Below are 13,536 nucleotides of genomic sequence, written 5' to 3' on the forward strand. Positions count from 1 at the left end.
AGACTGAACTCGATCCTAAATCGTTGATAAACTATCGTCTATTGTCGGGTAGTATCGCTGTTATTTATTCAATCAAGGGGGGGGGGGGAAGTTTCTCCTTTCGTAGCGAAATGTTCACGGTACCGCGTGTCTCGATGGTGTACGTATTCGGAACGAGATAACGCGAACCGCGTAGGCCGCGCACTTGTAATTTCCTGGCATTAGAAGCGCATCCGTTTCAACTTTTTGTCGTCGCGTAAATGTCTCGAGGCTGTACAAGGGTTTCCGTAAATTTGTCTTCGGCGTATTTAACGATGGGCAGGAAATTAATTCAGGAACGAAACTAGCCAATGGGCAGCGTTATTTCGGGCGATTCGCAGCGAATCGTTCGATTTGACATACGATAACGTCGTCGAGGTTTATTTCTCTTTTCGATGTACGGAATTTTCACCTTGGCGAAGACGCGAACGATTGCTACGCGGTGTAAGCAACTAACCGACGCAAGCTAGCAAAAGGAAGGTATCGACGAAAGATCCGGTAACGCGAATCGAGATCGTACAGAGTCGCGAGAACGCATCGCGATCCACTCGTAGCAATCTCTTAGCAAAGAGCCGGCTGTTTTAATTTAAGCCTCGATACATTGCATTTTAGTTACTCTAGGAAGGTGTTACCGTACATTTACGTATCCGGCGCGTACGGATAACTCAGCGTTAGGTAGTCGAGTCGAAGTTTCCGCTCGAGCATACTTCTAGGCGTCTTTCCGGACGAAACGGTCGTACTCGCGACGAGTTATCATTTCCTCTTTAGTTTTACGTCTCGATTTATCGTGATTGCATTTCTCCACGAGTTACCATTTCTTCCCCCCCTGTCGTGAACACGGACAGACGAAAAGGTATTGTGCATCGCGGTGGACTCGTTCGACGAGAACACTCGATCGGGATGAAACGGTGATAATCTGTAGACGATGAGATATACTGTACGTAGATATATATATATATATGCATAACGTAATTGTATAAGCGGGTATATTTAATTAGTAGCGGTAGTCGTGCTGGACTACCTTCGGCGTTCCAACGCGAGGGAAATCAATAGTACATTAGGCTAAGTCGTACGAGATTATCGGATATTTATATTTATATATATCCACGAACGTACAGGGTGGTTCTTGCAAAGAGATCGTAGCGCTATCGTTCGCGCAAAAGAGTCGTTATCCGTATATTTTCTAAGCGGAAGTGTCCAAGGATTTGAAGTCGATTCTTCGTTTCTCTTTTCATTTTCCTAACGACGGAGCCTGTATTAATTTTCTTTCGTTCGTTTCTCGCGCTCTATTCTCTCCCCTCCTGGTACAAACGTTACGTAGGATGCTTGAGAAATTTTCTTCGCGAGCAAGGACGATCGATCGATCGCTTCGTTAGAACCTCACCCTGTACATAGAAATATACGTCAATGTAAATGTAACGTTTCGTATATATATATTGTGCGTGTGTCGATGTTTTTCCGATCGTTTAGTCGCGACGACGTCGTCGCGCGTCCCACGCGTCGCCGGCCGCCGCGGTATCGGTGCGATTCGACGCGAATTTTCGACGCTCGAGGAACTTTTTTTCGGAGAGGGGCGTCGGTATCGCGGCGACGCTGGCGCAAAATTCTTCCAACGCTTCGTAGCCGCGAGCGAAACGTTTTGCGAGCAATCGAGAGCCATCCCTCGATCGGCCAAGCCGCGACGCTCCGCTCGGTTCGAGCGGATAGAAACATTGCACGCGCGAAGACTTTCGCGATCCCCCTCGAAGGGGGTTGCTCCGTTTTCGATGTTTCACCGAGAAATTATCCCGAGCACGGCCCGTGAGGCGGTGCAGTTATCCTTTCGATTTGTTTCTCGGCGCGTGCACACCACACAAGCGTGGCGTATTCGCTCAGGACGAAGCGTCGTTTTCGTCCTCTTCCTATATTCCTGTAATACACATACCGCGCGGTACACACGCGTTCGCTCTCCGAGCAGTCTGATCGTATTTGGTTACCCGCGTTGTGTATATTACAACACGTGTACCTAACGTATAAGCGTAAAGACTAGGTTTCGAGGACAGATATTTATATACATGTATATGTATATGTATACGTATATATATGTATATATATATGTATGTATGTATGTATGTATGTATATGTATGTATATTCACGTTGATATATTATGTGTTGTTGCTGTTGATGTTGTTGAAACGGTAGAATAGCGAGAAAGGTGGCAGTAATAGCGTAGTCGTTGTTCGTAACGTTATAATTACGAGACTATAGTTTGCATCGCGAATCTCGAGATACGACGACGCGCGGTTCGCGCGGCGAACGAGCTTGCGAAGTCACGCTCCCACGAGTCGAATCGGTGCTGTTCACGGCTAAACTTCCTTGAGCCCCGTACGGAACGGGGACGACACTTTTTTCGTAGGATCGTCCGAGCGCTGTTCGTAGGGTGTACGGTAGAGTTTCGCGAGTGACTCGAGTATACGTAGATCGACGCGAATACGGTTACGGGTAACGTTTGATCCGCGATGGGCGATCTTAGTCGTTCACGGCGACGAAACGGTCGAGCACCGAACATTTCGAGCGTGGCCGGTTCCAGGGATCGACTCTCGCGAATCGCGCGTCCGAATCGCGAGATGCACGAACGAGTCACGGATGCGTGCCGCAACGTAGTCTCGAAACGGCCTATCGACGATCGTAGCGGTCTGGCGTCGCTCACGTTCCTCTCGACGTTGTTCTCGCGCGTTTTCGAACGGACGTTTTCGTCCTACGCGACGGAAATCGTCGCCGTTGAAACGCCGAATAGTCGTCGCGTTTCCAAAAAAAAAAAGGAAGGAAGAAAGAAAGAAAAGAGGAAAAAAAGGAAAAAAAAAAAAGAAAGAAAAAGTCGCGCGTCTTTCCTCGTACCCCGTGCAATCGTCTGGCTTCCGCGCACAACAAGGACACACCGTTCCTTGTGACAACGATTCTTCGTACCTGATTCGAACGTTTTTCTTTTCCTCCGTACCGAATCGAACGAACGCCGAACGAGAGAAAGAAGACGGGGACGCGCTTTTTTCGTCTTTCTCGTTTCCGCGCGCGCGAGCCGTTTATTTCTCCGGATTGTCGGCTGTCAATTCTTCGATGCTTCGAAATAATACTACTACCACTACTATTACTACAACTACTACAACTACAATTACAACTACAACTACAACTACAACTACAACTACAACTACTATTACTATAACTACTGGTTGATGTTTAAATGTGATTATTCGAGGGAACTCGTTGGTTCTCCGTGCGCGCGGCGTTTAGCTCTGGTCGTATTTTCGCGCGCGCGTTCTCTTGGTGTCGTTTGGTTGGTCGCCGACTCGGGCCCCGTTTTCGCGTCGCCGTCGAAGAGAGGAATCGGTCGCGAACGTCGTCGAGAGCGTTCGCGGGAACAGGGGCTACGAGGAATCGAGCTTGTTGCGTTTCTAAGGTTTCTATAGTCGTGTATAGATGTACTTGCCAAGTATTCCAAGTTCTTGCCTTCCACTGGGACGCAATTGTCCGATCGCGGGGACACGAAGCGCACCAGCGAGATCCGAGGCTTGTCGTTCGATCGGCTTTATCCCGGCTGTTCGCCGCCGCGTTTTCGCGCGTCTTATATACATATATACATGTACACATATATATTTTCTTCCCATTTACACGGTTTATTCTTCGAAGCTGTTCGAGCTAAATTTATTGTTCCCTTCGTATCGCGTAAGAAGCAGCGGTATCGATCCGAGCGGAATATTTACGGACGATTAGTAACGCTTCATCCGTTTGTTCCCGCGAGGTGTGCGCGCGCGCGCGCGCTCACTCGCTCGCGTTTCTCTTCTGCAAATTAGAACGACGCGTCGCAGTTTGTTTTCCCTCGGCTTCCATCGCCACGGTCGATTCCTTCGTTCGTCACGCAACACACCGGAGAAAATGAAGGGTTTTCGTCCTTTCGTCGACCACGAGCCGCTCGTTCTTTCTTGCTCGCTCCCGCGGACGGGTTTATTGTTAATTGCCCGTACAAAACCACGAGCACCTATTAACCGTAATTTACGAGTCGCTTCCACATTAGATCGACCGACGGCGGATTTATTCGTTGCAACGTTCTCAAGATTTTTCACCGATACATACGTTTAAGCGCGTTTCGAACGCGTCGGACCGCCGCGCGCCAATTGATTTAACGCGGGAATATAATTTTCTACGGAACGGTGCCTCATTTTTTTTCATCGCGATACGTACGAAGAGTAAAAAAAGAAAATTGTTCGGCTATGATAGCGCCGCGAATTAATCGCGAGGCGTGCGATACGCGATTTTCCGTTCCAGTTAACGCGAGCGATGCGGCTCGATGTTCGTCGAACGATCGTACTCGCGAAACGAGCGAGCAAGACAGGAGAGGAGCGTATTTGTAACGAGGTCGCGAACTACACGAGCGAGGGACAGTTTCGGTAACGGGAATGTACGATCGATGACTCGCCAGGAGGAAAAGTCGCGCGTATCGCTCCGTGGTAAGCGTTTTCCTCCGCGTGAACGGGAGTACGCGGCGCTCACTCGATTCGCAGAGGACGTTCGTTCGGTTTCTTCCGCCATATTTACGTACCGTGCGTTACGCGCGATGCGCGTGTCGGTGTTCTTCGGACCGGTGGTACACCGCTGGCACGCGTCCTCGGTGACGTTGTCCTCGCTATCGGCGAAACTCGCGCGGAACCTCCCTAACGATAAGAATTTTTTGAGCCGTTTTTTATATATACTTCCGCCTTCCTGTCGGTGTCGCGACGAGCTCGCGCACAACCATCCTTCGATGCGTTCCCCTTTGGACTGTTTTCGTACGTTTCGGAGTATTTTTCGATTTCGACGCATTTACATTGTTTCGCTTGAATCTAGGATCTGTGTTAGATGTATCCGGGGACGAGATATCGTAGAAGCCACCGCGCGAACCTGAAATCTTCATCGACGCGGCATCGACTGCACGATCCGAAAGCGCGTCGTTTACCCGGCAAACGGGACGAAAGTGTTCGCGAAGCGCGGCTAGAATCTCGAGTCGCTTTCATTTAGGGTTTCGGTATCGCTCTCGGTTTCCAAACAACCGGGACGAGACGGAGATCCACGGCGAGTATCGCTCGTTACAGACGAGTCGGTCTCGTCTCGTATCCCGAGCTTGTCGAACGTTTCGCGGAACGCGCGTACTCGCCGCGCGACGTCCTTCTCGTCCTACGCGTTACGGTCCTCGAGGAAGCGTCATAGTACCGAAACCGATCGATGTCGACGGTGAACTCGAGCCGTCTTATAAACTTGGGTGTATTTTGTAGAACGAAGCGTTAGACAAAAAATTGTTACTCCCTGTATATGGTTACCGTAAGCACCGCAACAGATCCACTTATTATCCGTACGACGATATATGAGTTTTAACGATATTCTATAAATGGCTGTACCGTATTGTAAAATCAAAGATATATAGTGTACAATAAAGTTTTAGCGAAGTAGAAACGATAACGGTGTTCCTCCTTCGGACGATTCCTTCGTTGGTGCACGACCGACTCGGTAATGGACCATTTCCCGAAAGTACGCGCAAAAGTAGTCCGCGATGGAAGTTATCGCGGCTAACGAGAAAGTAGACTTCTCGATGTTCTCGCCGATATTTACGGGGATACGTACCGTCGAGCCGCGGTAATCGATAAAATTGATATTCCTTTAATATCTCCTCCGAGGACGAAAGTATGCAGCGATAATATTTGAATATTTATATTTAAAGTATCGAACGAGACACTCGTGAATCGAGAAACGGTTCGTAGGCTTCCCGCGCGTCGAGACTCTCGGAAAATCGTCGCTAGCCAGCGATCGAAGCGTCGAAAGATCGATCGTATTTGGTCGCTGACTCGAGAAAATTGAACTTGGACGACCGCGATTCGGAAAATTACGAGAAATCGAGACGATCGATCGTGTCAACGTGTATCTTTATTTGCTTTCGGTATTTATGAATTTGTCGCGGGACATCGATACGTTTTTATCGACATCGAGGTGGTGACGGGGAATACGTATATTGCGAACGATCCTTGTTCGTTCCAGCGAACGAATCGGTAATGGTCACCTCAGCGCGCATTGGAAGGTTTCTTAACGTACGTTATTAGAAGTTGATATTTGTTCAAGATAGCGCGCTCCCGCTGGTCGTTGTAGTCTTTCTTCGAAAAGTGAACTTCCATCGTTATTATTTCGCGCAACACCGCGTTCATGAACTCCTCTTGAAGGTCCTGGTCGGGGAATCGCTGGAGGAAAGGATTGATCGGGGCCATGTGACCTGTAAGAACGATCCGTTATCACGGGGAACGACTTACTCCAGCAACGTTTTTATCCACCGTTGCGATCCATTCGCGATACCACGTTGAATATCGTGCGTGCACGCGTTTCGGATAATTAGATACTCGAACGAATACCGAGTCCGTACTTTTCAGCGCCTGCTTGTTCGGGAAAATGAAGCTCTTCTCTCGTCTACTGCAGTGCTGGACCTCGAAGCCGATGTCCTCGAGGATCTTCCTCAAGGTGCCCCGGGGGTCCTTGCATCGGTGGAAGTAAGGTACGAAACGATCCACGTCCTGGAAAACGGGACAACCGGGTATAAACGATACGAATTCGAATCGAGTTCTCGAAGTAAACTGAGGCACAACCTGCATGTACGGTTTGTATCGTGGATTCTCGTGTAGCGTCTCGTAAGCTTTGAACAGATCGTTTTCGGCTAGGAATATGGCCAAGGCCGTTCCACCTGGTCGCAGCATTTTCCACACGTTCTCGAAGGTTCGCCTAAATTCGGTGGGAATCGTGAATAAATTTTCGACAAAAACATTGCACCTAGAAAACTGTACGAGAGTTCGATTACGCATTGTACAATCGTTTCTTTGTTTTTGTATCGCGAGCAAAGAACAGAGATCTCGCGTCGGTTATCGGACCTTTTCGTCGATACCGCGAAAAGTATCGCCGAAAATATTCCGAGTAAACTTTTAATTCGCGTTTCGCGAGTACGGTCGACGGCACGGACTCGTGCCGCGCGAGAGGAACGTGCTTAACCTTTCCCACTCTCACGTAGGCGTACGTGAGAACGAGAAGCGTGTCGCAGCGCGGAGAAGCCGTAGTCCCCTCCTCGAAGTAATTTCTCCAAAGTAACGTTCGCCACTTTTACTCGACGATTATCTGTACCGTTTCTGCGCCGGATATCAATATTGTGTAACGCAATATCGTGGTACACGCGTGCAGTCCGACGCGTGACAGCGTCCGCGTGTCGGTAAAGAGATACGCGCCTCCAAGTACGCGGTCGAACTTGCCGTTTCGGCAAACTTCTTTTACAAAACGCGAGAAATAATCTATCGTAAATAAAAATATACCAGCGGCTGGTAACGCCGTTACCGGTAGGTCCATCGTTCGCGAGATGCAATCGAATCGCGCGAGAACATTTTTCTCGTCGTTCTTGGAGTAAAATTACTACATCTCCCTACGCGAACTCGTTATCTTCGCACGAGACGCGTCTACGACCTTGCCCCGTTTCAAGATTAGCCAACAAAATGGTAATTAAATGGGACATACCCCGTGTTCTGGCACCAATGGAAGCAAAAGAAGGAGAAGAGACCGTTGTACTGGCCGATGTGCTCGTCCGGCAAGTCTTCGGTCTGAATATCGAGGCAGGTGAACGACAAGTGCTTCACGTTGCGAAACTTTTGCTTCGCGTAATCGATCATCGGTTTCGATATGTCCGCGCCTGCAAACACGCGTTACGAGCAATGAGACGCGTTCCTCGCGAGAGCTCTCTCTCTCTCTCGGTTCTCTTACCTATTACCTCGGACCCGGGTTGCAATTTCGGGAGGATCAATCTCTTGGTGACCTCCCCGGGCCCGCACCCGACGTCTATGAATTTGCCCTTCGTCTTCGTTATATCCTTCTCGAACTCCTCGAGGATGTCGATCGCATCTTGGTACTGGAGCGAGCTCCCGTTCACGTACTCGTCGACCATGTACATCTTCGATCTCGTTTCGTCCGCGTACGCGGGCTCACTGTCTCGACGGGACCGCGTTTGTAATCGATTTCGACTACTTTCGAACGTTCTCCGTCGATCCGTGGGATCTCACCGACGCTTACCCGAAATTGTTTTCGAAGAGGAAAGAGGAAATCGAGCGTACCGAGTTTCGAGCACGCCTAACCGACTCGGTGTACCGTCAGTTCTCGCACTGGTGACTGACAGCCTCCAGTTTGGTATTTATATTCGACGACTGGTACAAGAAACTTTTCATGCCTCGACATGGATTCCCCCTCCTTATCTCCGCGTTTCGTTTTTTTCGTCTCACTTTGTCACCTTCTCCTCCCCATTTTTTCCCCGTCGTCGTCTTCTTCTTCGTATCCAGCACAATATCTGAATTCTTCTACGTAACCGAAACGATGGTCGCGCACGGAAGTTCAGAGACCCCTTCCACGATAGAAAGAAAAACGACGAAACGCGTCGCTCGGGACCCTAATCTCGATTCGGGCCCGATTACGAATTCCAGGCCCGTTCGAGGCGCGATCGTGGGACCGGGACGCTTTTCGGTGTCGATCTTCCTTTTTTTCACGGGGGTTTGGGACGCCGCGTCCCGTGAACGGCTTCTCGAGTTATCGTCCTCGATGGAAGGGAAGCGAGATCAAAGTTCCACGAGTACGCGTTTACGCGAACAACCACGCGGGGCCGTTAATTCTCACCGTTTTAGGGCGAGTAACCGACTCAAACCCCTTCGTCTGGCAGGACGAGACGCGTGGTTGTATTTTGGGAATTACGCGACGCGCGATACGAACACGAGCGAGAAGTAAAATTTAGCACAGTTTTTAAACGCGAACGTCAATAGCAATTTTCAAGGTGCATCTCGATACGCGAAATCTGAACGCGTCAGCTGTTTCGCGATTATCGTGTCGTTTTCTGCCAAATACGCACCTATCGCATCGCGAATGCATTCGGATACCCGAGAACAACATTTTGCATATTTACTTACACGGTCGATGAGCAACGTATTACGATACATCGATTCGCGAATAATAAATAACAATTCGTACACAGGACCGATAACTTATCGGAAACGTGAAATAATTCGTTGAAAAAGAAACGGAGAGCGGACCGTGGTGATCTCGAACGCGTAACGTCGATCTCCCGTCGGAATCGGTGGGTTGCATGTTTGTGACGTAAAACGGAGCACGAGTTTACCCGAGACTTATCTTTCTTTCCCCTCGGAAATTCAAGCACGCATTTGGAAATCCGAGTTTAGATAGGACAGGTCAGTGAGTGCTTGGAAAAAAGGAGGAGCGCTTTCTAAGACGAAACGATGAAAATCGAGGCGTTCGAGTCGAGCGTTCGCGATACCGGACTCGAGTGACTAGTATCCGGAACGACAGGGGTTTTTCGTTCGATTAGCGTCTTCGGGGAAGCGGAGGATTTCAACGAGGGGAGCGATTAATCGCGTAATTATCTCGCGTTTAATTACGTTCGAGGCAAACGTAGACTTTCGTGGACGTATTTATCGAACGGAACGTTTTCGAGTTAGAGTCGGGCGACCGGTGACGCGATAATGGGACAGCGCGTCGATATTGTTTTACGTTTAATCGTTAAATTCCGAGCGGTCGAAAGTCTAGGACGTATCGTCGTCGCAGGAGACAAAGTCGCGTTCGACTCGTCACGCGCGACGTTTTCAACGACTGCAGCTGTTTCGGCGTTGTTCCTTCCATTCGCGACTACGTCTCGCAAATATTTACCTGAACGTCGGACGGGTCGAGGGGTCTTCGCCGCTCCTACACGGCTGATCGTTAAGGTGTCGTTAGGAAATTGAACCGTCAGCGTCGACTGTTGCGGCGCAAACATTGTATTTTTCGCTCGATTAAAAGCCGCCCTCGTTATCCCGACGGTTCCGTTCCCCGTTCTATATATTCTCTTTTCGCGTCGGTGCCGTATTTACCCGCGGCGTTCACGCGTCGTCGTTATTTTTATATTCTCGCGCCCTTTCGCGGCGCGGACCACGATCGATAAATTAAAACCGGAGCGCGAGGTTCTTCTCGTACCGATCGGTCCGCGATCCTCGGGCCTCCGGCCCGATCGAAGGGCGAAGGACCACCCTTCGGTGTCGCGTTATCTTCCGTACACCACGTATTTGCGTTTCGAACGTCGCCGATATTTGTATATGCGCGGACACACGTCTCAAACCCCGAAGAGAGGTCGATACACACGGACCACTTTCTTAATCAAACAGATCGACCGTTTCGCATCGAACGATCCTCCCTTATCGTCGTCCGCTGCTTCCATTTTCCCGTCGCTGAATTCCGCTCGGACAATACGCCACGATCGTGGCCTGCCCGCGCAAGTATTGTCCTCTATCTCGATCGAACTTCGAACCACGAGAACATTCGCGAGAATATTCTCGAAGATCGTCGCGAGATCTCGCGGAAAAGGCCAAGTAGATGGATTACTTTACGCTCGCGAGGATCGGAAGCGTTTGGAGCGTTAAAATTTGTCCCCGGCCGGCCGGCCGTACGATTCGTTCACGCGCATCGTACCGAGTGTTACATCATTTTCGAAGATATAGGTTATCGCAATCGTGGAACGTTCTGAACCTCGAGCGACTTATATTTTTTTTCTCTCGATTCTATCGGCATTGCGCACGATAGCGGTGTTGCCGATAACTTGAAAATATTTATTTCACCGAAGTTTGGTTATCTCGTAGGGAACTCCCGTGTATAGAGGGTGTCTCGTTGTAACCGGTACCGAGGATCGTCCCAACGAGGGTAAGAAGCGATCGGATATCCGTTTCGGACGGGGAGACGGCGTAATTCGAAAGGTGCTCGGCTCCCCACCGAGCGGCTGCGCTGGAAAATATTTACGAAAGGTGGGTTTCCCTCGAGGAGAGCTCGCGAGGCGCGTCTTCGAGCTTCTCGGAGCTCGCTGGAAGAAATCGTCGCGCCTCGGTGACCGATCCTCCGCGATTCACCGTCGGATTTTGCGGATCGTGGAAACCTATTTCGCGATAGAACGACGCCCGCGGTGGATCGTGGGACAGAGGGACGGAGAAGCGGAGGAAAAAGAGAACAACGCCGCAGCATGGCGGCAGGTGGAGGCCGAAAGGGTCGCGAGGGGTGGAGGACGAGGCGGTCGGAGGAGGAGAAGGAAGATGGATGCGAAACTCGCGAGGCAATGATAGATAGAGACCGCCTCTGCCTCGCGACCTCTCGCACCTTTTCTTCGGGAGCATCTTCTATCACTGCCGGCCCGTACTCCTCCGTTACCCAGGATCCGAGGATTTCCGTCTCTCCCCCGTCGATGTATCGCGCTTTTGTCGCCGGTGACCGACGCTCGACCGGCCATCTACGCCACGTCGGTCACCGGTGACCGATCTTCCCGATCGAAACTACACCTACCGAGCAACGTTTTTTCCTCTTTTCCGAAATTGCGGAACATTTTCCTTCGATCTTTTCTCGGCCAAGAAGAATCGGGGGGATCTTTGGGAGGGAAATTTGGTCCAGACTCAAGTTTCGAACCACGCTCAAACGACGATCCACGACCGAAACTTTATCGAAGAGAACCGGAGCGAAACGCACAGAAAGTGTTACCAACTGGTAACGATTTAAGCTTTAGTAAAACGCTCGTCGAAATTAGATTCTGGAAAAAATTTTCAAACGACGCTATCGTCGTCGTGAATTTTCTAAAATAATAAACTCCATCTTGCTTCCGGCGTATCCGTCTCGTTTCTCTTTGCCGAAATCTTCGCTCAGGTCCGTGCGTATCGAACGAAGGAGGCGCGCCGTAGAGAACGCGAAGGGCTTTGATAAATGACTGACGCGGAAAAAAATCCGCGTCGATACGTCTTGCTCGAGAAGACGCGCGTTCGTGGAACGAGGTAGAAGGGATGCCAGGAGGGAGAGGGAAGCGCGCGATCGCGCAAAAATCCCGCAGGATTTTAATCCGGAGGATGAACCGCCTCCGTAATTCTCCGGATAGCCGGTGAAGTTTCCTTTTAAGTAAAAATTACGCGCCGGTGAATCGAATTCGGACGCGATCTTTTTCAACTGGTCGATGCACTTTCTCGTTGGTTCGATCGATGCGGTGATTACCGGTGTGCAAGAGTCGCTATTGCGAGTGCATCTCGACGAGTTCGAGGTTCGATCGTCAGAATTAAAGTTCGAGCGATATCGTGGCGCGCGATTTACCGATGCGTGCTACCGTGCGATTGCACCGCAACCGTCCTCGTCCTCGCGCAATGATCGATCGATCCTCTCGATCCGGCGCGCGACGAACGATCGACGAATAGTTTCTTTCGTGTATGGAGGACGATCGCGAGTTCTTTACGTTGATCGGGAGTTTCCTCGCGTAAGTTTCTCGATCGAGGAAACACTCGAACTCTAGTCGCGAGGTGGACCGCGATCGCGGGTCGATGGTCCTCTCCCGCGGATGCGTGTTCTATCGGAAACCACTGAGTGAGATATATGGAGAGATTATACGAGATGGCGTTTCGGAGTCGAACAGGCCGCTATTCTCCGCTCCGTCAATTATGTTAATTTCGATTGCCGCGAGATTAATGGAAGAAGGCGGCGTCCCCTTCGTATAACTCGGCTCTCGGAGCCCCGTCGCCGAAGACCTGACGTTCCTTCCGCATTCGGCCGACCGTGCATAATGTACCGGACTTGTAATTATTGCGGGTTACACGCTGACCTTTCCTATCCCAGCCGCGTAGCAGCTTCCCGTTCGCTGCTGGCTCCGCGAACGAGCTGCCCGATACGATCGAGGTTGGCGCGATGAACTCGCGATCCTCGAACGCGCAACGCGCGACCTCTCCTCTCGAATTCGGAACACCGAGATCGTCCTCGAATCGACGGTTTCTTCGCGGAGAACGAGCCGCTTTCACCGGTCGCGTGCGCGCGATCCTCGCGGAAGCTGTTCGGGAAGGAACAAGGTACACCGATCGCGATCAAATAATAATCGCGCGTTCGACGCGTCGCAACACCGGGAACGAACGTCGAGAATTCTCTCCGAACGCGGAGAGGAAAGACGCGAGAGATAAAGAAACCGTGCAACGAGGAGAACGTATCGGATAATACGCGACGGATACCTGGTGTCACCTATTGACCCATTGCGACCCTTTGGCGTATCTTTCGCGCTTACGCGCGCGTTTGACGCCTATGACCTCTCCTCTTTTTCGACGTTTCGCATTGTCGCGGTAAGTTGCGGCCCATTGTCGGCCGACCGAGACCTCTCGATTCTTCTTCGATCTCGGCGCGGAGATAAGCCTCTTTGAAAATTCCGTGGCTATCGTTCGGCGTAATCGTTCCTAAAAAAAGAACGACGAACACCCGACGGGGGGGGGGCCGGTCAGAATACGAGACTGGACGACGGGAGAGTCCGTCGAACAGAAACGGAAGGTCGGTTCCGGTTGAAAGGGCGCGAACGCGCGAACCCTTCTTCCCCGTGAAAATATTAAACGGACCTCGGGCGCGCGTCGCACGGTCCGCGTTGTATGCACGCTCCTCGGCTTCCGTAGGAAAGTATGAAAATCCAT

General features: G+C 50.7%; 1 protein-coding gene across 1 annotated transcript; it reads right to left on the minus strand.

Moving 5' to 3' along the window:
* Positions 1-5,934: 5,934 nt before the first annotated feature.
* Jhamt (juvenile hormone acid methyltransferase) lies at positions 5,935-8,203 on the minus strand. The gene is made up of 5 exons (XM_076317689.1): positions 7,808-8,203; positions 7,565-7,736; positions 6,655-6,787; positions 6,435-6,582; positions 5,935-6,287 (listed from the first exon to the last, which is right to left on the minus strand). The coding sequence occupies exons 1-5, from the start codon at positions 7,992-7,994 to the stop codon at positions 6,082-6,084; spliced, it is 846 nt and encodes a 281-aa protein (XP_076173804.1). The 5' UTR covers positions 7,995-8,203; the 3' UTR covers positions 5,935-6,081.
* Positions 8,204-13,536: the final 5,333 nt, after the last annotated feature.

Source organism: Ptiloglossa arizonensis, chromosome 8 (assembly GCF_051014685.1).
Source record: "Ptiloglossa arizonensis isolate GNS036 chromosome 8, iyPtiAriz1_principal, whole genome shotgun sequence".
In the NCBI taxonomy this organism is placed as follows: Eukaryota; Metazoa; Arthropoda; class Insecta; order Hymenoptera; family Colletidae; genus Ptiloglossa; species Ptiloglossa arizonensis.